At 38.1% G+C, this 22,985-nt stretch overlaps 1 protein-coding gene across 7 annotated transcripts in view; it reads left to right on the top strand.

Annotated features, from left to right (window-relative positions):
* Window positions 1-19,047, top strand: part of LOC128867855 (kinesin-like protein KIF13A) — a 113,865-nt gene extending 94,818 nt beyond the window's left edge. For all 7 annotated transcript variants that reach the window (XM_054109413.1, XM_054109406.1, XM_054109407.1 and 4 more), the window contains 5 exons: window positions 10,880-11,217; window positions 11,288-11,360; window positions 13,974-14,762; window positions 16,572-16,862; window positions 16,953-19,047. In XM_054109413.1, the coding sequence (XP_053965388.1) occupies window positions 10,880-11,217; window positions 11,288-11,360; window positions 13,974-14,762; window positions 16,572-16,862; window positions 16,953-17,029 (1,568 nt within the window). In that variant the 3' untranslated portion in view covers window positions 17,030-19,047. The remainder of the gene's footprint in view (window positions 1-10,879; window positions 11,218-11,287; window positions 11,361-13,973; window positions 14,763-16,571; window positions 16,863-16,952) is intronic.
* The last annotated feature ends 3,938 nt before the right edge of the window (window positions 19,048-22,985 follow it).

The raw sequence follows: 22,985 nt of genomic DNA, 5'->3' as shown, positions 1-22,985 counted from the left end.
AAAATCAAGCAAAATAATCGACAGTATCAAAACATACTAATAACGTGGATACTAATTATGGGGATACCTGGGCACTCCGGCATCCAGGATAACACACTGGCAGATACAATTGCCAAAGACATGTCCATTACACCAACAGCCACATCAGAAGCCATCCTACCTAGCGACATACACCGACTTATTCATGAACGGAGGCAAACTAAGTTACTTCGGATTGGTCGTATTATAAACATCGTTATTCCAACATTAACCCCAAACGTTCAAAACCTGCCTATCCATCATCGGTACCCACCAACCACATTACCCCATACACACGACTCCGTATTGGGCACACCATAATTACTAGCGTACACCTATTACAGGGTAATACATCCAACACCTGCCCCTTCTGCCAAGCAACAGTCAGTGTACATCATCTACTGGTATCCTGCCCAGAACTTGCTTCTCAAAGGCATCACCACTTCAGCAACACAGATCCTCTTCTACTTCTAAAAGAAGCCACTGAAGAAAACATCAAAAATATTTACAAATTTCTGAAGGACACCGACCTACTCCGTCGTATCTGATTCAACATACATCACCAACCAGCCGAAAGCCCCTGCTGCTAGCGCTGCGTTTGATTAGTTTACTTATAATTTTATTATTATGCAAGCTTCTAAAAATAAAAAATAAAAAATAAAATATCTAATACTGGTTAGAGAACAAAGAAATCCAATACTATTTTAAAAATAATTACTAATTGCTTAAATTTAATAGATTATAATATAAAATTGGAAATAAAAAAAAACAACTCACTTATAAACAGAATGGATAACGTTCAATAGCAGTACAAAATACCGTTATAACGAAAACAGTCACTAAATTAAATACATTTACATGTTTGTATGTAGTTTCGTGAATACCCTTAGTGCTACAGAATTATTTTTTCACACGTCCGTGTACTCATACAGTATTTTTCTTTAGCGCTCTTTAGTGATTTTACAATTAGGTTGGTTGCGCAATCGCATACTTTATCTAAGTCTAGTCTATATATACATATTTAAGTTGTAACAAGCCCAAAGCGCATACATCATTTGTTGTCCAATTTGGAGTATACATAATTTTTTTGTTTATTCAAAACGAACCTTATTATAATTTGACTCCTTTCAAATTTAGCGATTTTTTATTGTAAAACAATTTGATTTTTAATTGAACACTTTTTACCATTACTACTTTCTATCTCTCTCTGTTTCCGCTAACACCGCAATTGTCTGATGCGTTCGACAACTCTTGTACCTCTACTCCTCTGCTCCAACTTCTAAAAAAAAAAACAAAAAAAAAAAACAACTACTGCTACAACAACTCGCTTGTATTCTAACGCGCTTTTGGTTGTATTCATTCGTTTACTCATTTAAAAAATCCTTCTAATGCAACGTTGTTTCTGTTTCCAATCAATCAACCAACCAAACAACCAACCAACTAACCAATCGAATCAATTCACCCAAACGCCAGGCTCTATTTTGTCAGGTAAAGCACAAAGCAAACTAATTAAACGTGACGCTAGAAAGCAACAACTTAGTTACGACAACGTCGCTCGTTCGTTCGTTCGTTCGTTCGTTCGCTCGTTCACATTGCAATTAAGATATTCGTAAAAACAAAATCAGCATCCCAACTTGAATTGATTTGAATTTGTTATATCGTTGTGAAAATTGTCAATTGAACGATATCATCATTAGTTGAATATTGTTTGTTCGTATTTATTCAAAAACTCAACATATGCAAACACAAAAATAAATTAGCAACACTAACAATTTGTACATAGTACTCGTACATAGTACCCTAGTTATGCAAGGCAACTAGCAACTAGCATTAAAACAACAAAACAAACTCAACTCAAATCAAAGGAGTCGTCAAAAGTACCAAAAAAAAAACAACAAAGTGTTCATGTGCCGTCTCTTCCATTTCTACTGCACTCTATATTTTCCTTATATACAAAAAATATATAAATACACTCTATCAACCAAATATGTATGTATATTTGCGTATCAGAAGTGCTATGTATGTATAGCAGCAACCCCATTACACCAAACAACTCGTACTCGTACAAACATTTAGCTCAGAATACTATCACTAACCTTTTAGCGATCACTCGTCTATAGTCTGTATGTACTGTCAGTGTGTGAAAAACTAAAGATTTTCGATCTAATCACATCAGTCGAAAAATTTCGCAGTTGTAATTTAAAGTTCGATATCTGACGAACTCATTTCAAGATAAAAAAAAAAAAAAAATAGAACAAATCAAACGCATTTCATACCTCCACTCTGCTCATCTCATCATACATTTGCATTGGTGTATATGCATTGTTCGCCCACTCCACTCCATTCCATTTCATGAATGTTGCATTGATTATTGGGTTGTTTTAGATGCTATTTAAATTCATTTGAACTAGTGCTTATTTCTCTAGCGCATTTTAGATTGCATACTATTCATGAACATAGTAGATATTTAGCAGTTTTTTGTTTGTTTGTTTAAATTTGCTTAATTTTTATGTTTTTTTTTTTTAATTAAAATTTGTTTTTGATTTTCCAACAAGTTCTATCCTGTTATTTTCCATAATATGCGTATTCACAAGTAATAACCAGCTAACTCATCTTGAAAATAATTGATTTACATGCATATGCCACTTTTTTATCGTAACAATGATACAGAGTGTGCACAGTATTTGAGGGCAACTTGAGTGTAAAACTAATTAGCTTTTATTTTGAACAAAATTTAATGAAACTACACAAATTTTTTACACAGCATTAACTTATTAACTCTAACCCCGGGTAGTCAGAAGTCCGGAAAAATGATGATTTTCAAAAAAAAATTTGTTTTCTTAGTCAATTTCTTTATTTTACAAAAATAAAACCACACCATTATACATCACGTTTCGACTTGTGTTTAGCAAAATTGCAAAAAAAAAATTAATAATTGTAAAATTTGTCGCTGTATGTCTGGACCCCGTTTCTCCAGAAGTTCCTTTCGGTGATCATCACAAGTCCTTGGCGATTCATCTAAAATCAATCGGACAAGAGAAATTAATTTTATTAATAGATAATCTTGTGCCTGATCGAAGCTTTTTTTGTTGTTCAAAATTAACAATATGGCGGCCTCAGGAAATGTTTTTCAGATTTTCGAGAAAAAAACCAACAATTAATTGTTTAAAAAAATTGAAATTTTTCAAACAAAAAAAAAAAATCCTTCGATCAGGCACGAGTTTTTCATGTTTCTGGGGGTTGGTCAAGTCCAAGTACTCAGTCAGGAAGGCCATTGCACTACACCCGGATAGATTAAAATGGAAGAAATAGAGATACAGAATAGATACAAAATGGATGATAAGGCAGAAAAATTGGTTTGAAGTCACTCTTCCGCAAATCTTTTAGATTCATTGATGAGTCTCAAGAGATCTGGAAGAGGAAGAGTATGCAATTTATCTATGCTTAGTACATCGCACCGTAAGTCAGCCTAAGTCTGATTCTGGAAAACGCCGGACAGCTACAGAGAAAATGCTCTGCAGTGTCGTCATCCTCAAGGGAGGATAGGCATATCGGGCTGTCTACGACCCCCATGGCAGCCATATACTGACCACAGGCGTTGTGCCCTGTGATTACACCCACGAGTACTCTCAGATCCGTCTTACTAAGTTTAAGCAGAAGGCTCGCTAATTTCCTATTTGCTTCTTTCACAAAGCACTTGGCTACTTTGCAGGAGTCCAACTCAGACCAACGGCTTCTATGGGTAGACTTCAAGAAGTCGTATCGATGCATAGTTTAATCGATGCAGAATTGAAACCTAGAAAGGGTTCAGGACCTAGTGGCATACTTGCAGAGCCTTCATTAGCCAGTTTATCAGCCAACTCGTTCCCTGTAATACCACAATATCCAGGCATCGACATAAACAAACTTTGTGGTGTTTTACAACACTGTTCAGTTTTGTCTTACATTCGTCGACTAATTTCGAAGAGCAACGTGGGTTAACAAGGGTTCTTAGTGCAGCTTGACTGTCACTACAAATTCCAATACTACTACCCCGCCACTTTTTCTCAATTAGCCAGCATGCTGCAATCAATATGTCATAGACTTCCGTTAAGAATACCAAAGCCATCTGTCGTGTAGCGTTGGAGTACTTAGTGTCTTCGTCTAAGTACCATTCAGATCCGCTACCATCACTGGTTTTGAATCCGTCGGTGTAGAAAGTGTGCTGAAATCCCCTTAATAGGTTTGCTGTACTTAACCATTGATCTCTATCTGGGATCAAATCGTCATACTTCCTACCAAAACTAACCCAAGACACCCGATTGTCCGCTGGCATCGAGAACAGTGCACACTGCTCCTACAACTGACAACTGGAGGCATATCTGACGATGCCAATTGCTTTTTGTTTCCCCAGACTCCGTTTAACTTGAATCTGTACGCTCAATGACACCAATCGAAAGCTAACTCATTAACTACCAAAGCGCATCGAAAAATGCGCTAACGTTGACATCGAGTTTTTTTTTCTTAACAGATCTCCTCAAAATCCTGCCGCGCTACTGGCCGCAGCTCTGCAATGCAATACAAATTTGCTCTTAAATACTACGGTTTCCCTCATTTAATGCTGTTGAACCCATTTTATCTAGGCTATTTCATCAAATTAATCAATATTGTGATTGCGCCGGTTATTATCTGCCTGTTATTCACTAGTAAATCAACAGTGGAAACCAATCAAGCAGCTCAATGAGCCAGCACTAAGTAAACAAACGAGTATGTATATATGAATGTGTGCATATGTCTGCAAGTAGGCCAGAAATTAATTTACAAACTGAATATACAATGTTTCCTACCAATGAGACATAAGTATTCAAGTATGTATTTAATTCACAAGTCCTTTGACGGCTGACAAACCGGCTGATAGACAGATAAATAAATAATGGTGTCAAATATGTTTTATCTATTATGAACATTAGCATTATTGCGTCAATAAGCGGGTCATGTGGTAGTAGCGTGCGATGGTTAACAGACCACAAACAAGTCTCTACACAAGATAGGGCCATTGCCCCCGTCCACCAAGCTTGGCCATCAAATATTCCGGTTGTAGACAAACGTCATTTGAGTCATCAGAGCACAGCTCGAAAATGGTGTATAAATCATAAAACTTTGAATGCCTCATCTTTTTGCTTTTTCTTAATTTAGTTGCTTTTGTTTTCTGTCTCAATTTGTCAAATTATGATGTTATTGATTTAGCCTCATTTAGTTTGATGTTTGTTAGCAAACCTCTAGTGGCAGGAAATTCACAAATCGCGGTGTAAATAAGCGACATTCATAAAAAATTCCCATTTAACCACTACTGAAGATTGATTAACGTTATTAATATTTAAATTCTAATTGACACGTCTATTATCACAGCAGCACACAGACATTAGCGCACAAAAGTACCGCATTTTTGTGAGTTGAGTGTGAGGCACCAAATTTTTAGCCCTACATTTGTTTACTTTGCCTTGTATTTATTTACTGTGAATTTAATGAATTCTTTAAAATATTTTTTTTTTAGAATTTTTAAACTGGGAAACTAGAGAAATACATTCTGTCAAAAAAGTACCGGGAATTGTTCAATAAAAAGCAAAATATTTGTTTAAGAATCCAAATTTATTTTGTCACCCTCCATTCGAAGCAATACATATAATATATACCAACGATTAGTCCATTCATCAAAGCTCCTTTCAAACGCGTTTAAAGCGATCTTCTTCAGCTCCTTCACCGAATTCTCCTTAATGGTCTCTATCGACTCAAAGCGGCGTCCGCGGAGTGGCAATTTAAGTTTTGGGAAAAGGGAAAGGTCACAGGGGCTACATCCGGTGAATACGGTGGTTGTTCGATGATATTTGTCGAGCCTTTGGTCAAAAAGTGTTCACAATATGAACCTTGTGAGGCGGTGCGTTATCATGGTGCAAGAGCCATGAGTTTTCTTTCCACAAATTGGGCTGTTTCCTATGCACATTCTCTCTCAAACGTCGCATAACTTCCAAATAATAATCTTTATTTACTGTAGAACCATTTGGAATGAATTCCGAGTGCACAACACCAAGATAATCAAAGAAAATGAGTAGTATGACTTTCACTTTTGACATGGTTTTTGGGTTTCGGCTCATGTGGATAGCGCCATTCAGCCGCCTGTTGACTAGTTTGCATCTCAAACTCATACACCCACGTCTCATCACCTGTTATGATGCGCTGAATAAACGTTGGGTCCGAATTCACTTGCTCAAGCATGTCTTCAACCACCTTTTACCGATGAATTTTTGGAAAGAAATTAAACTTTCTTGGAACGAGTCGAGCAGCCATGCGTCTCATGCCCAACTGATGGTGTTGCGAATTGAGATACGCTGAGGTCAGGCTAAGAGGCAACCTCCCTCAAACTTAAATGATGGTTTTCCAGCACCATTTCCTTGACTTTGTCGACGTTTTCATCCATTGAAGATGTTGATGGGCGACCAGATCGGGGCAAATCTTCCACAACCTCTCGACCCTCTGCAAAAGCCTTATACCAGTCGTAGACCCGTATTTTTGATAAAGCACACTCGCCATAGGGTTTCTGCAATATTTTCAAAGATTCGGCGCACGAAATCCCGTTCAAAACACAAAACTTAAGACAAATTCTTTGTTCGATATTTTTACCCATAGTGAAAATCGCAGAGCATACCTGCGGTTGACTGATATAATTAAATGCCAGAAACAAGCTCATTGACAGATCACAGATCACTATTTTCTCGGCCTATGGCTGTAATGAACGATAACTCTTAAGATATCGATCAAAGAATTCAAAGTTTATGCTCGTTGTCAAGGTGCCATTTCGCACTAAAAAAAAAATTATTTGCCTGTTTTTTGTTTGCTCCATTCAGTTGTGAGTTACAAGGTGTTAACAGTGGGGGTCAACAAGGAGATACGTTTCACAGTTTTTCTTTGATAAAGGCGGGAATGCGAAAATGCAAGCTAGGCCGGCCGCTGAAATTGTGAATGGTGTTTTTGGTGCCGATACTCTAACAGTTAATTACGTGCAATTTCGGTTTCGTTGATTCCATACAGGCATTTTTGATGTTAAAGATGCACCTCGTACAGGCAGGCCCGGTTTCGAAAATGTCGATAAAATCGAGGAAATAATCGAAGTTCATCGGCATGTTAGTAGTCGTAGCATCGCCCAGGAACTAAAGATCGACCATAAAACAGTTTTAAATCATTTGCGCAAAATAAAAAATAAAAAATAAAAAATAAGGGATTTCTTTTTCCCCAAACTTATATATGGCCAAGGACTGTCTCTTCAGTAGTATACCCTGGAAATGTCTTTCACGCGGCCCCAAAGAAAAAACTCTGTTCGGTCCGGAAACTTTTCCCGTAAAAGATCAATGGTTTCGTTGCTTGTGTGGCACGTAGCGCCGTCTTGTTGAAAATAAATGTTGTCCAGATCAATCCCATCCAATTCCGGTCATAAAAAATCGTTAATCATCTCTCGATAGCGATATCCATTCACCTGTAACACCTGTTATTGGAAAACCCTACAAATATCTTAGATTTGACTGTCAAATATCATAGATTTAATTAACCTATCAAGTACCGTTTAACAGATTGCAGTGACGATGCGCCACGGTAGTTTGAACTTCCGTCAGCAGCGCCAACTGTCGGCTAATACCGTTACTTATTAATCGACCATCGTACATACAGTTCGGTTCACTTGATTAGAATAATAAGAAGAGGCCTACTTTTTTGTTGCTTGCTTATTTTCGAGCAAAATAAAGTTGTCACTTGAATTATCAGCAATACTTTAATATTTTAATAATCATTTTCTGCCATAAAAATTATTGCCTCTAATCGCTTGAACCGGACTGTAAAATAATAGTAAAAAAATAGGTAGTATGATGTTGCTCTCTATTTGAAGGATTTTAACCCTTAACGGCCGAGAGCTTTTTTTCTGTAATACTCGCCCATAAGACGACGGAAAATTAGGTGAAATTCTAAAACGTTTATAAGGATGAAAACTTAAACTAAAAATTTAAACTGATTTATTTAGATATGAATTCAATATATTTACTTGATTTATAATTTTGTATGATCAACAAACCAGGGATGTACAAAGTTGCAGTATTTGTTAAAGAAAACTACAGCGATGATAAATAAATGAAATGAAAACTGAATTCTTTTCATGTCCCCGTGTTGGGGTCCTTCGTTTTCCATCGCATAAGTACAGGATTTGATTGAAAAGTAATGAGCCTTATTTTTTTTAAGCAGTTTTATTAAACCTTTTGACTTATACAACTAATATTCTTCAAAATAGGACCCTTGAGCGTCAATACACCGTTGGTAGCGCGCCTTCCACTGCAGGAAACATTTTTTAAACTCATCCGCCGGAATCGCGTTCAATTCGGCTCTCACAGTTTTTTGGATCGCCTCGATGGAGTCGTGTGCCACTCCGCACTCTCTCTCTCTCTTGACCTCAGAATCGAACTCAAAGCACCAGGTTTCATCTCCTGTGATACAATTGTCTAAAGTATTATCCTGTTCGTCACTTTCCAATACTTCACGGCTCTTGTGCACACGCAATTGCTTTTGTTGATCAGTCAAAACCTTTGGAACCAATTTGGCACACACTTTGCGCATTTCAAGTTTTCCGGTGACGATTTCCCGTACATTGTAATAAGTTAAATTTAACTCTTCACTGATCTTACGTAGGCTAGCACGACGGTTAATGTTCAAAAATTCACGAGCCCGGTTCACATCTTCGTATGTTTGCGTCATCGAAGGCCTTCCAGATCGCTGTTCGTCCTCGCCGGCGTCCTCCCGGCCTTCCTTGAACGGCTTGTGCCACCGTTTTACCTGGGCACTGGACAGAGATTGGTCCGCGTAAGCCTCCTTGAGTAGCCTAATGGTTTCGGTACTCGTTTTGTTTAGCTTTACGCAAAATTTGATCGAGTAACGTTGCTTCAACGATCGCTGCATTTTCGCCCCTGCAAAATCCTAACACACTTTTAAGGGGTTACATGGGTTTCGTTAGTTCAAAAAATCGATTTATTTTTTTTTGGCTTATTATTTCTACAACATCTCAGGAATATTATTCTAAATTTTCAAGTCGATCCTAATAATAAATTCTAAGATACAGCCTTTGGAATGTGTGCGCTCCAAGCCACTTTTATTGTTACTCAAAACTTTAAACGCGTTTTTCTCGGAACTGTGTTTTCAAAGTCGTTTGTCAAATGTTCTCGAAAGCTACTCAACCGATCTTGATGAAATACAATTTACTCGTGCTTGAACGAAGGATTTTGTTTGTTTTTTTCAATTACAATTATTTAAAAAAAAAAAAAAAAAATGTCAAGCAAATTTGACAAATATTTTCTTTTTTTTTGGAAAAATGTCTGCCAAAATTCCAATTTTTACTTTTTTTTCTTTTCTTCGTTCAAGCAGTCGAGTTTATGGTCTGAACTAAAACACTTATTTTTGTTTTTTCATTTTTGATGAACCTGTCAGGAGTTATGCTGACAACGCGGACGCACCTTTTTTTCGAGCGGAAATGACGTCACAATGGAGGTGTTTTAATTTTTTTTTTTTTAATTTCAGAAATTGTTCTTTAAATGTGTATCTATAAGACAGAAAAAAGTTTGAATTAAATAAATAATTTTTTACAGAGAAAAAAAAAATTGAAAATAGGCCTTTTTTTACCCGACGAAACCCATGTAACCCCTTAAAACAACTTTGACGCGCGGAGCGATGTTGACTGCACCGCTGTTGCCAGCGAACTGGGACCGGTTTCTAGTGGAAGGGGAAGGTGCAACGATCATTTTCCCCCACCAGCCGATTCGGTTGATCGCTTGGCAGACGCTCCGCGCGGGAAGGCTCATTACTTTTCAAAAAAAACCCTGTACTACGTCTCGTAGCGGGGCTTTTCGGCCGTTAAGCGTTAAATAATATTTTTTATTTGTTATAAACTGAAGCTTGGAAGATCCACAGCCTTAGCTGTACTCTTGAATTTACTACTTAAATTTCGTTTTTTTTTTGCTTTTTTTTTGTTATTTAATCAAACGTAATTGAATCCTTCGTTAACCGTTTCGCACTCATTTGCTGCCATTTAACTGTTGTAATTAATTTTCGCAGTAATTCTATGTGTGTTTCATTTATATTTACATCATTCATACTTATACATATATACATATATATTTATAAATATTATAGCAGCAGCCTAGGCGTTTGAGTATGCGCATAATTTTGAATTGTAGCCACACGTTTCTAGCATTTCTAGATTTTATATATTTAGCATTCAGCATTTTAGCGTTTACCTTTATCGAATCTAGTTGAATTACAAATATGTATTTATTTCCTATGTATCTTCACATAACTATACAAAATCGTTCCGAGTACGCACCATTCGCATTGAATTGTTGTTGTGTACCTTTAGTTTGCTGTTGTTGATGTTGCCGCCGTGCACCACAACAAAAAATTATTTTAGTTTAGTTTTTTGTGTTCCTACCACACTCAGCCATATATAAGTACCTACCACTTATATGTACATATGTATGTGTGCATGTTTGTTTTACCCATTAATAACATAAAATTTCTTTGTATAAATATTTCGTGCCACACTTCTGGAATGCAGCGCGTCCGACATTCTTGAATTTGAACTTAAATTTCAATCAACGTATTCCGCCGACCAAGCGTAGGTGTTAACCAAATGTCTTTATCCACAAACAAAGCAAGAGAACAAAAAAAAAATATATTTATGTAAACAAATAAATATTTACTCACAGTTGTTGAGTTGAAGTTATTTGATTTTAACACATTTCAATTTTAAATAAATTATCACCAACCAACCTGTTAATGATCTCTTATTGTAATACAGCTTCGCCGGCCACCAGCAAGCTGCTGGGCATGCGCATGACGACACTGCACGAAGAACCGCTGGGCGTGCATCGCGCACTGGCCGAAGAGCCCGAAGACAGCTACAGCGATTCGGAATACACAGCCGAATATGAACTGGAGAAGAACCAACAGAACAACTATCATACGCGCTCGCGGCTCACAGCCTCGAAAACAATGGACTCGTTCATGGACGTCAGCAATCATTCCAATAACAGCTACTTGAGTTACACGTCCAGTGCCAATGCGAATATGAAACATTTAACCGGCCTGGCTACGCCCAGCATGAGTTCGTCCACATCGAGTGGCTATGGATCGCAGGTAATTTGTCAATCGAATGTAACTATGAAAAAATCTCTTTCAATGGCAAAATATTTAATTGTTGTTGTAGGCGGTATCGTGCAGCAATTTGACGAACGATGATATCGCTTCTATGCGTTCGATGAGCATTGATGAGACACCAGGTGAGTTCGAACATAGTTGAATTGAAGATTTATGTGTAGTATACGAGGGGGGTACAATAAGTACGTGGGTTTGAAATGAAAACACATTTTAAAAAAAATTTTTTTTTTTTTTTTTTTCAACATAGCCACCTTTTAAAAAGATACACTTCTCCTAAACTCCGGTCATTCTTTTAACCCCTTAAAAAAACGTTGTTAAATTTTTACCCTTGTTCACTCCTCTTGGGGGCATAGGGCTTCGACCAGACTCTTCCATCGTACACGGTTCTGTGCTGTTGTTTTTACATCATCCCATGAGATGTCGGCAGCTGCTAGTTCGCGCAGCATTGACATTCTCCAAGTGTTCTTTGGTCGACCGCGTTCTCTGCTCCCTTGCGGGTTCCAGTCAAGTGCCATCCTCGCTATCTGGTAGTTTTCTCAGTGTGTGACCTATCCATCGCCACTTTCTGCGTTTGATTTGCCTAAGCATGGGTTCCTCGTTCGTTTATCTCTACAGTGCGTCGTTAGTGATGGTGTTTGGCCAGAATATTCTGGAGATGATGCGGGGGCATTTGTTAATGAAGGTTTGTAGCTTCTGTGCGATGGGGTTAGACTTCTGAAGCTGTCATTTTTTGATATTTGATAAATAGAAACTATTAATAAAAATGGAACGATACACGCTTAAACAACGAATTGAAATTATTATTTCATAATAAGCTGGAGAAGTCTCACTCCTTTTATATCCATATTTTTTGTGTCCTTATTCACTATGCTCGGGAGCATAGGGCCTCCACAAGACTCTTCCATCATACACGGTTCTGGGCTGTTGATTTTGCGCCGTCGCAAGTGATGTCGGCATCTGCTAGTTCGCGCAACATCGACCCTCTCCAAGTAATCTTTGGCCGACCGCGACTTCTGTTCCCTTGCTAGTTTCAGTCCAGTGCCATTCTCGTGATGCTATCTGGTGGTTTTCTAAGATTTTGCCACTTTCTGCGTTTGATTTGCCATGGGATGGGTGTCTCATTCGTTGATCTCCACAGCGCGTCGTTACTGATGGTGTTTAGCCAGAATATTCTGCAGACTATGCGGAGGCATTTGTTGATGAAGGATTGCAGCCTCTGTATGATGCTGTTAGAGACCAGCCATGTTTCTTCCCTACAACAATACTAGCTTCACACATGAGCCGAATATTCTTAGTTTAGTGCGCCTGGAGTTTCGCGAACTCCCCCATACGAATGCCGCCCTTGCTTTGTTTAGCCTGCAGTTGACATCTTCATCTGCTTCACCATCTGCCGTGCTGATGCAGCCGAGGTAGCAGAAGCTTTCAACGAATTCCACCGGCCATCCGTCAAACAATATCTGCCTTGCGTTATTATGGTTAACTCTCATGGCCTTGGTCTTAGCGATGTTGACCTCCTCCAGTCCGACAGTGCGTGCCAGCGCGACTAGTTTGTCCGCCTTCGCTTGCATGTTGAAAAGTTTGTGAGAGACGAGGCAGATGTCATCGGCGAAGTCCAGGCCCTCAATATGTGTGGTGAAACTCCATACGATGCCTCTTTTGTGCAGGGTCAGTTGGCTCATGACGTCATCAAGGACGATGGCGAAGAGAAGGGGCGACAGGGGACAACCTTGCCTAACGCCTGCATTGGTAGTGAATGGATCGCTGATATCGCCTCTGTGAAGCACTGCCAGTTCGGAGTTCTCTTCGAGAGCTTTGATGAGGCGGATTATCTTGGCGGGAACTCCCTTTCTACTCAGTGCCAACCATATTGCGTCTCGTTGGATAGTGTCGAACGCCTTCTTAAAGTCTACGAATTGTATGTAGAGCGGGAAGCGCCGCTCAACTGATTGTTCTACTATAATCCGAAGTGTGTTGACCAAGCCAACAGTGCGAAAACCAGCTTGCTCGTATCTTAAAGAGCGTCTGATATCTCAAAAGGATTTGTCAAACTATCCAAAATACGCATCTGCCTCGGCGATGACTTCCTCGTTTGAACTAAATTTTTTCCCTGCCTGCCATTTCTTTATGTTAGGGAACAAGAAAAAGTCGCAGAGAGCCAGATCGGGTGAAAACGGGGGGTGCGGCAGTAATTCATAACCCAATTCATGCAGTTTGGCGGTGACAACTCCGGATCAAAGTGCTGGTGCGTTATTGTGGTGAAACATCACCTTCTTTTTCACCAAATACGACCGCGTCTCCTTCAATTTTTTGTGAAAGCGGTCCAATAATTCACTCTAGTATTGTCCAGTGATCGTTATTCCTTCCTCCGAATGGTACGGAGTACGGAGACCAAAGTTGAACCAAACGAGTTTTATGCCGAAGAGCTTGATGCACTTCTTTATTGGACTGCTTGCTTTGGGCAGTTGCAGGGCCTTGATTATTGGTTTGGCGTTGTTAATCAACCATTGTGGGTATGCTTCGGTGGTTTGCGGCTCTCTGTTGACGGGTATCTGTAGATTCAAAGCTTTTAGCATGGCCGAGTGACACTTGGGTTGCTGCTTTTTATTGTAGTTAAAATTTGCTGGACGCTTCGTAGTTGTTATTTTTTTTTTTGTTTTTTAAGGACATCCAGAAATTCTGCGCCAGACATTTTAAGCAACCTCCCACCCATATTAAATTTTCTTTTCCAATTTCAGACTTTAATTCCAATTCGCCACCCAACCGTCAGGCGCGTTTCAATCCTTTCCTGAAAGACATGCCCAAGTCAAATGGCAATAAACAACAACAGCAAACGCAATCAACGACACCACATCCAGCGGCAAACGAAGAGCAGAACGAAATGCCACAAACACAATCGAAAGTAGCACCGGAAACCGCAACACACACAGAACCAACTGCAGAAATCATAGCCACACTCAATGACAATGACGCCAACAACACAAACAATGCAATGCTGCCAAACACTATACCAAAAGCACAATACACAGCTGCCAATGCTGACGTCACCGCATTCATGGCAAACACCATAAACGATGATGATGTTGTTGAACTTAAAAACAATAATAATTGCGAGACAACAACTACAGCAGCCCTGCTGAATAGCAAGCACAACAATAGTGAGAACAACAAAAATACAACAGAAAAATGTATCACCATGAACATTGCTACAGACAATCAAAATGGCAATGACACGATGAACACTGCACCGGCGTTGGAGGCTGAACAACAACAACACCAACAACAGACATTGGAGGGTAATGGTATAGTGCGCGGCCAACTGCCGCCCGGAAAAGTGGTGCGCCGCAAAAAGACACCGCCTCAAGGTGTTAATGTTATGTCCAGTAGTGTTATAAGTACGAACAACAATGGCGGTGCGTCGCGTACACAATTGCAACGCGCCTCAGTGGCACAAATGGAGGGCATAATGACGTCGTTGAATGATCGGCTGGATGTGTCGATGACAGGCAGCATGGAACTGGAAGCTGGTATGTAATGGAAGGGCCTTATAGTACTTCAGTATTTACGAAAATCCGTTAACTTTCTATCGAAATACAGTCACTCACACCCTATTTGATACAAATACGATACACGAAAACGGAAAAACAGAGTATGCAGATAATTTATTTATTTTGCTTTATTTCATTTCTCAACATTAAATATACAAAAGTGTCCACAAAAAAAAAATTAATAAATAAAAATCAACATAAAATATATCAAACGGCCCACTCAAAAAAATAAAAAGAATTCACGCCGCAGCTTAAATGATACAGTTGAAAAAGTGCAACTAACTATTTATTTCTACTTTTTAAAACTTTACGACATTTTTACTGTTTTTACTGTAATTTTTAAAACTTTAAAGCATTTAGTAAAGCGTTTTTCAGTAAGAGCGCCTCAACTTTTTTTTTCAATAAAACACAAACGGTTTGACTTTTTTAACTAATTTTTTTTTTATTATCGAGTTTGAACATATACATTTAAGTATGAAATTCGATTTCTTTTGCATGACCACCGCGTGCACGTTTTACGAAGTCCAATCGTTGAACCCAATTTTCGACCACTCTTTTACATAAATCGGCCGAAATTCCAGCAATTTCGCGTTCAATATTGGCTCTGAGCTCACAAATCGTCACCGGCTTGTTACTGTAGACCAATGACTTCACATAACGCCAAAAAAAATAGTCTAGAGGTATCAAATCACACGAGCGCGGCGGCCATTCGACCGGTCCATTTCTGTAAATAATGCGCTCATCGAACTTACTCTTCAACAAATCAATTGTAGCGTGGGCTGTGTGGCTTGTGGCCCCGTGCTGTTGAAACCACATGTCGTCGAAGTCCATACCATTCAATTGCGGCCAAAAATAATCGTTTATCCTGTCGCGGTATCGATTTCCATTCACAGTAACGTGGCAATCGTTCTCGTCAACGAAAAAATATGGGCCAATTACGCCGCCGGCATGTAAACCGCACCAAACAGTGATTTTTTCGGGATGCAACGGTGCCTCATGAATCACGTGTGGATTGCTTTCTGCCCAGTAACGCATATTTTGCTTGTTGACAAAGCCATTGAGCCAAAAGTGAGCTTCATCACTGAAGATGATTTTTTGGAATTATTTGGATTTAAAGTAGCAGCAACAGAACGATTATTTTCATAAACAATTTGCACGATTTGCAATCGTTGCTCAAGTGTGCAGCGTTCCATGATGAAATGTATACTAATGAAGTTTACAAATGACAAGCGAAAAATAAAAAATATTGCGTCGTTCGCCCTCCCTATCGGAAAAAAGTTGAAGCGCACCTATTGAAAAACACCTTACTTTGCTGGTTCCATTTTTGGTTCTTCTAGTATCGCCTTTTTAAGATCAGATTTGTTAACATCAAAAATGCCTGAACGGAATCATCGAAACCGATATTGCACGTAAAAAGCTGTTACAATAACGGCACCATAAACACCATTCACAACTTCAGCGACCTGACTTGCATTTTCGCATTTCCACCTTTATCAAAGAAAAACTGTAAAATGTGCCGAATTTTCTTTTTATTGACCCCCATTGTTAACACCCTGTAACTCACAACTTAATGGTGCAAACAAAAAACGCAAAAAAAATTTTTTGTGCTAAATGTCACCTTGACAACGAGCATAAACTTTAAATTCTTTGATCGATATCTTACGAGTTATCGTTCATTACAGCCATCGACCGAGAAAATAATCGATTTCTTTTTCCCAAACTAATATTTGTTTCTTTGTATACATATTTTAATTTATCTTAACATTTAATCAAATTTGAATTTGACAGAAATCGAGGTTTCACTTCCTGACTGGGTGCAAGTTGGTGAATCAGTGCTAATTCGACCTTACAATACGAGCGGCGTGATCAGCTATATCGGCACCACACATTTCCAAGCTGGCACTTGGATTGGCGTAGAGCTGGACACTCCCACTGGCAAGAACGATGGCACCGTGCAGGGTATACAATATTTCCAATGTAAATCCAAGCATGGCATATTTGTGCGCTATGACAAGTTGATACTGGACAAGCGCGGCAAAGCTATGCGCGCCTACAAAGCGGAGAAAATCAGCAGTAAAGGTGAGCAGACATGAATGCTTCAGTTTATTTGAAAAAGCAAACAAAAAAAAACACCAAAAAACTTAATAAATATTCACATTTCTTACACAGAATCGGCTATGACGCGCTCAAAGAGTCGCGGTGAATCTTTGGCCAGCGTAGGTGGCGCCACGTCGTCACGCAAATGATTATATCCCAAATGTTCGCATCAAATGCACCGCTGGGCTAATTGCAAGCAATCCACATTGGTGACAGCAGCAACAGTGGCTACGGCAACTGTAAACGCAACAACAACAACCGCTCCAACTGCAGCACATGTCCGAGGCGCTGCTGCACCAACGCGCACATGCACAAAATTGCGTGCAACCAGCACAGCAGCCGCAGCAGATGTCGCGACGGTGACGGCCACGACACATGTCACCGCCGGCGATGCGAACACTAGACGTTTCAAACGACGCTCAACAGCATTTTAAATGCAACGCAGCAAAAGGCAAGCAGCAACAAGTCGCCGCGCACAGCAGCCGAAGCAGATAGTTGCTGCGTTGCTAAAATGCCGCGTGTAGCGTACACTTTAAACGTTCCGAAAAAATAAGAAAAAAACTCATTCTCAACCACATTGATGAGTAATGCACACATACGTGCACATAAAGTTTTACCAACAAACACACGAACGATTAAGAGAACGAACAAACGAATTGCAATTATACACATAAATGAAAAATATGAATGTAATTAGTGGCTAGGTAACATTACTTAATTATAATGACTAATACACACCACGGGGCAGTGCTCGATGACGGTAATATTGTAATTTATTATATAGTAAACACGTTCCACACATTCCCAAACTCCGCCCAACCCCATTCCATCCAAAACTCGCCAGATTCGTTAGAACGTGTTGCGCGTAGTAGAACTGTCCTGGGCAGTAGATCAATTAAATTGTGAGACTTTTAGGTTGAAAATGCAGTGTCCAATTGGTAGTTTGTAGTACGCTTAATAATTTAGGGATTTAGATGTGTGTGTGTACAATTAAAAGGCGAACATTTTTTCTTACTTTCTACGAAGCCTTATCGAAGAGAATTCAAGATATAAGCAATTCAAAAACTCTTTTTGAGAATTTTTTTTATAAATTATTTTTTAGTTAAAGGATGCATTGCTTAGTGAGAATTGTACGCGGCTGAGTTCGATTGAGTGGTTTAAACATAATTTGAACATCTTTGCAGCACAGAAGCAGCTTTAACACGGAAGCTTTAAATAAACTAAAGATCATTTTAGTGCTACCGATTACGAATGGGGCATTTATGACTAGGCAAATAGCGTCAAAAGCGCCACGGAAGGCGGGAAATTTATAGCCGTGTTGTTGTTGTTGTAGCAGCAATACTAAGCCCTGTCAGTGTAGTGTACATCACCGGTCGTCTTCGTCTAACTCAGAGAGGGATGTTAGATGAGTGTGTTTAGTGGGTCATGTGAAAAGGTGGTTAGTGTCGTGCGGGGTGCCTTCATATGCAGGAAGCCGTGTATAGTGCGTAGGTGGCCGCCGTAGCCGAATGGGTTAGGGTGTGACTACCATTCGGGAATGCGTAAGTTCCGATAAAAATGATGAAAAAAACCAAATGTTAGAAAAAGTTTTTTCTAACAACAGTCGCCCCTTGACAGGCAATTTCAAACCACCGATTGTATTTCTGCCATAAAAAAGCTGCTCTTAAGAAACATTTGCCGTTCGGAGTCGTCTTAAAAGTGTACGTCTCTCCATTTGTGGAACAACATCAAGACGCACACCACAAATAGGAGGAGGAGCTCGGCCAAAACCCCAAAAAGGGGGTAAGCACCAATTATATATAATATTATATATATAAGGGTTGTCCATATTCGACGGACCCGACGGAGTTCGATGACTCTTTGGGCACATTCCAATCGACGAGGCTTGTCCGCAGGCAACAATCTTTGCGTCAATTGAATCTTATACGGGAATAAATGCAAATCAATGCGGATAATTCGTTGTAAAGTAGTCCGAGCAATGCCCAACTGCTGAGAACGGCGATTTTGGGATGTCCTTGGCGACGCCTTGGTCGGTTTTGATTTGGTCTCTTTGGATTAGAAAGAGCATCACCAGTCGAAAACCTTTCGTACAAACGTTTAATGGTGTCCTTAGAAGACGCACTTTTCACATTATTTAATTTTTTATACACACATTGAGTTTTCACAATTGACTTCTTTTGTTGAAAGTAAATTTCAACAATTTGGGAGCGCTCGCGTGGCGTGTACTGTTCCATAGCAAAAATCTACTTGGATTGACGTTCCAACGCGGTATGTCATTAAGCGATCTGACGTCTCTGTCAAAAGATACAGGGTTGCCAGATGGGTCCGTCGAATATTGGCAACCCTGTATGTATATATATATATATGCATAGGATATACCCGTTAAAGATATTCAGTCGCGCCAACTCCCAATCCGAAAGTAATGGGTTCTGCGTTAGTCTTCAGATAGTTCGAAACTTTGCAGAAAACAGAAAAAACGCAAGAACTGTAAAATATTTATTAGCCTTGAGTTTTGAGAGTTTTTCAATATAACCTCGGTACTGTGCTGAAACTACTCGGATTTATATCTGGCCACAAGGATCTGGTCACTCAGTATTCAACGATTTGTAAGGAATGTTTTGTGCTATTGCAATAGGTTATGTTAGGTTAGTCACGTTGCTTGTCTAAGACAAGACAATAGGTGGCTCTAAAGGTAGGAGGTGTGGTGCCAACTCAATTTCTTCTTCATCTCCACAACTGCTGCAGTAGTCATTATGAGGTACACCCATTCTACTGGCTAGAATGCCAATAGTGCAGCGACCCCATATATCACCTGTGAGGACGCTGGTAGTTGAACTGTTGAATCCAAGCAGAGATTTTGTCCTTTTAAGATTAAGTTTTGTCCAGAGCGCTTTGAGGACCATAAAGTTAGTTTGACAGAGACCACCTTTTCTACTTTTCCAAGAATACACTCAGGTCAATGTCACTGCATAGGTCGTTTAGAGGAGGGCTTATGTCCTCTACCACAAGTTAAAGGTTCAGGAAAGGTTCAATGGCCGTGCACAAGTTGCTTAGAGGAATGCTTATGTCCTCAACCACTCGCTGAAGGTCCAGCTCAGAGCTTTTCCTTGCACAGAAGTTAAGTTTTAATGAATCAAATCTTCAAAGGTTTGAAGATTACTCAATTCGTTGTTGCACAGATATATACATTAGGATGGTTCAAAAAGCAAATTTTTTTGTGATACCCCCTAAATTTGTGCTATGGTCAAAAAACAGGAGAGCCCAAAACATTTTATGCCACATTTACAGAAAAATAAATTTTTCCGTTGGAAGTTCAATGGTTAATGTCAAAGCATTGGTGGCACAGGTACATATAAAAAAAAAATATAAATAAAACAATTAGGTGATTAATTTTTCTAACCATAGAAGAAATTAGGGGGTAGCAGCAACATATATATACAAAATCATAATTTTCAGTAAATCGATAAAAAATGTTTAGAGTTACTTAACTTCTATGACAAGTTATAACTTATTTGATACGATACTTATAGTAGATACGAGGCTTTTGAATTCGAACATGTAGATACGAGAAAAATTGAAACGCTCTGAAAAAAAAGTCTATAATCATTATGAACATTGTATGTTTTGTTTTACTTAACAGGAGTGTTTTTCACTAAAAATCTGAATTTCGAAAAAAATGAAGTTACGAGATTAACACAGAAAGGGGACGATATATAATATAAAAAAATTGCTTTTTGGGCCATCCTAATGTATCTACATACATAGTTAGTATATGCAATAGACATAGAAGCTAAAGTGAAAGTGTCCTACTCGTGGATAATCGTTCAAAAAAATTTATAATATCGATGGTTTTCGAGAAAAGTGACATAATTCCAAAAATACAAAATACTGAGTTGGGTAAGTTTTCTAGATAAGTGACGCGCCAATTCGATCACCTGACAAAACGACACTAACGCCATCTCTCGGAATTGCTTCAAGATTCGCTTATGACGCTTTTCCAGATAAAAATATATGAACTCTGTAGTTGATTTTTGCTTTTAACGGCAAAACTCCGAATTTGAGTTAATTTTGAGTTGTGTCGCTTTTCTCGAAAACCATCGATATATTTGCATATATTTCACTTAAGCCGCTCAATCATATTTCCTATGCAATGGATCTTAGATTTTCTGTTTTAACTGTTTTTTTTTTTGTTGTTTTTTTTTGTCAAAAAAAATTACATTTCTTTGTTCTGCGTTCTGCGTTTTGTATCTAAATTTTTTTCTTTCTCGCGCCTTCGTAGCATTTGACTGCACTGCTTTTTCCAACTTAAACTCATACATAAAACAGCTCAAATTTTAAAATTCATTGTACTGAAAAGTAAAATCAAAAACGTCCAACATAAAACACATATCCACATACATACGTAAAGTGTATGAAGTGTAAAACATTTTGTGTAATTTTTTCTATTAATCCTTTCACATTACTTCAAAATCGTGTTTGCTTAATTCGAATTATTGTAGCTAACAGAATCATATGCACACACAAATACACAGTATGAACTCGTAATCCGCTATTTTTGCAACTCTGTACGCTAATTCTCAAAGAGCAGGTTCGGCTGCTGCTGTAAAATACCATGCAAGTGTATACAAAAATAACAGATTACTTAGAAACAACAAATCTTTGAGTGAGAGTGAATTTTAACTAATTCATAAAAGGTTTTTCTGTTATTACTATACATTTCCTTGTAATTATTATATTTATAATTTTGTTGTCACTTGACACAATCGCATTATAATTGCTTCGTGTTCTGTTAGATGAGTTAACCGAATTCGTTGTATTTTATGTGTGCGTGTAGCTTAAATGCTTACAGAGCAATATCACAGACTTACTTCGTAACATTGCTATGTTAATACGAATGTTATGTTAATGTGATTAGCATGGATGGGCATAAAACAAATGAAATAAACGCAATGCAGTCATAGGGTGTGTGCTGCGTTAATTGTTGTTGCTTTCAGGTAATATTCCTATATGTAAAGAAATATAATAATAGAAGAGGTAATCGCACTTAAACTTGCTATTAAGTTCTTTTGTATTACCCGTACCTACCTACCTACCTACTTACTTATAAACACTAATAATTTGTAATGTTGTGTAAGTGTTTTATTTGATTGCAATATATTTAAGTTACAAAAGTGTGTGATTTATTTAATACAAAACTGTGTAGTGGCATGCGCAGAGTACGGCAATCGCTGTTATTGCAAACTTCTATGCTTAGAACAGTCGAAGTATTAATGTAGTTACAGTCGTACCCTCAAGTATTTGTTGTTGTTGCGCAGACGCTTTCAAGCTATACACAGCGCTGTAGTTATTTTTACAATTATTGAAAAATTATAAATAGATATATGTAGTGTATTTTCAATTTTTTTGTGTTTGTTTTTTTTTTTCTCATTGCAACTTTGCGATTTTCATGATTTCATTTGTAATGCCACAAAGTTAGCCAAGCACTGCATAGCGTTTATATATCGATTTGCTATGTAGCTATGCAATGCTTTAAATTTAATTTTACTAGAAATATGTTTTAAACCAGTTTTAAATAATTTGTATACTATGTGAAGTTTTTATTAATACTAAATAAATTTTCCATTAATATTAAAGAAATTTTATTTAATTAAATTGTATATTTATCAACTATTTCTTAGCTATTGCGCTACTATTAAAGTGTTACTTTATTATGCTGATTTTATTTTATTTTATAAATTTAATGTACAATGTAAATTTTTTTCTGCATACTATCTCATGTAATTTTGTTAAAAAATATACATTTCGTAGCGCATTTATGCATACAAGAAATAAATATATGCACATACATACATAAGTGTATCTGGGCATACGTATAAAGTTTCCTAAGTGTATGTAAATGGTTCGAAAAAAATATAAAAAAAAGATATAAAAAAATTGTGTGCAGCGAAACTTCCAATGCGAAATATCTGAACAACAATCAAAAGTTAAGTAAAGTAGCTTAAATCAAGTATCCAATTTGAAATGCGCGTAAACGAACTAATTTAATGTGATGTATTTCTTAGTTTGCCTTTATTTTTTGCAAAATAAAAATTGCGTGTAAAAATT

Source organism: Anastrepha ludens, chromosome 6 (genome assembly GCF_028408465.1).
Source record: "Anastrepha ludens isolate Willacy chromosome 6, idAnaLude1.1, whole genome shotgun sequence".
Taxonomy (NCBI): domain Eukaryota; kingdom Metazoa; phylum Arthropoda; class Insecta; order Diptera; family Tephritidae; genus Anastrepha; species Anastrepha ludens.
This window is presented reverse-complemented; position numbering and strand designations above follow the sequence as displayed.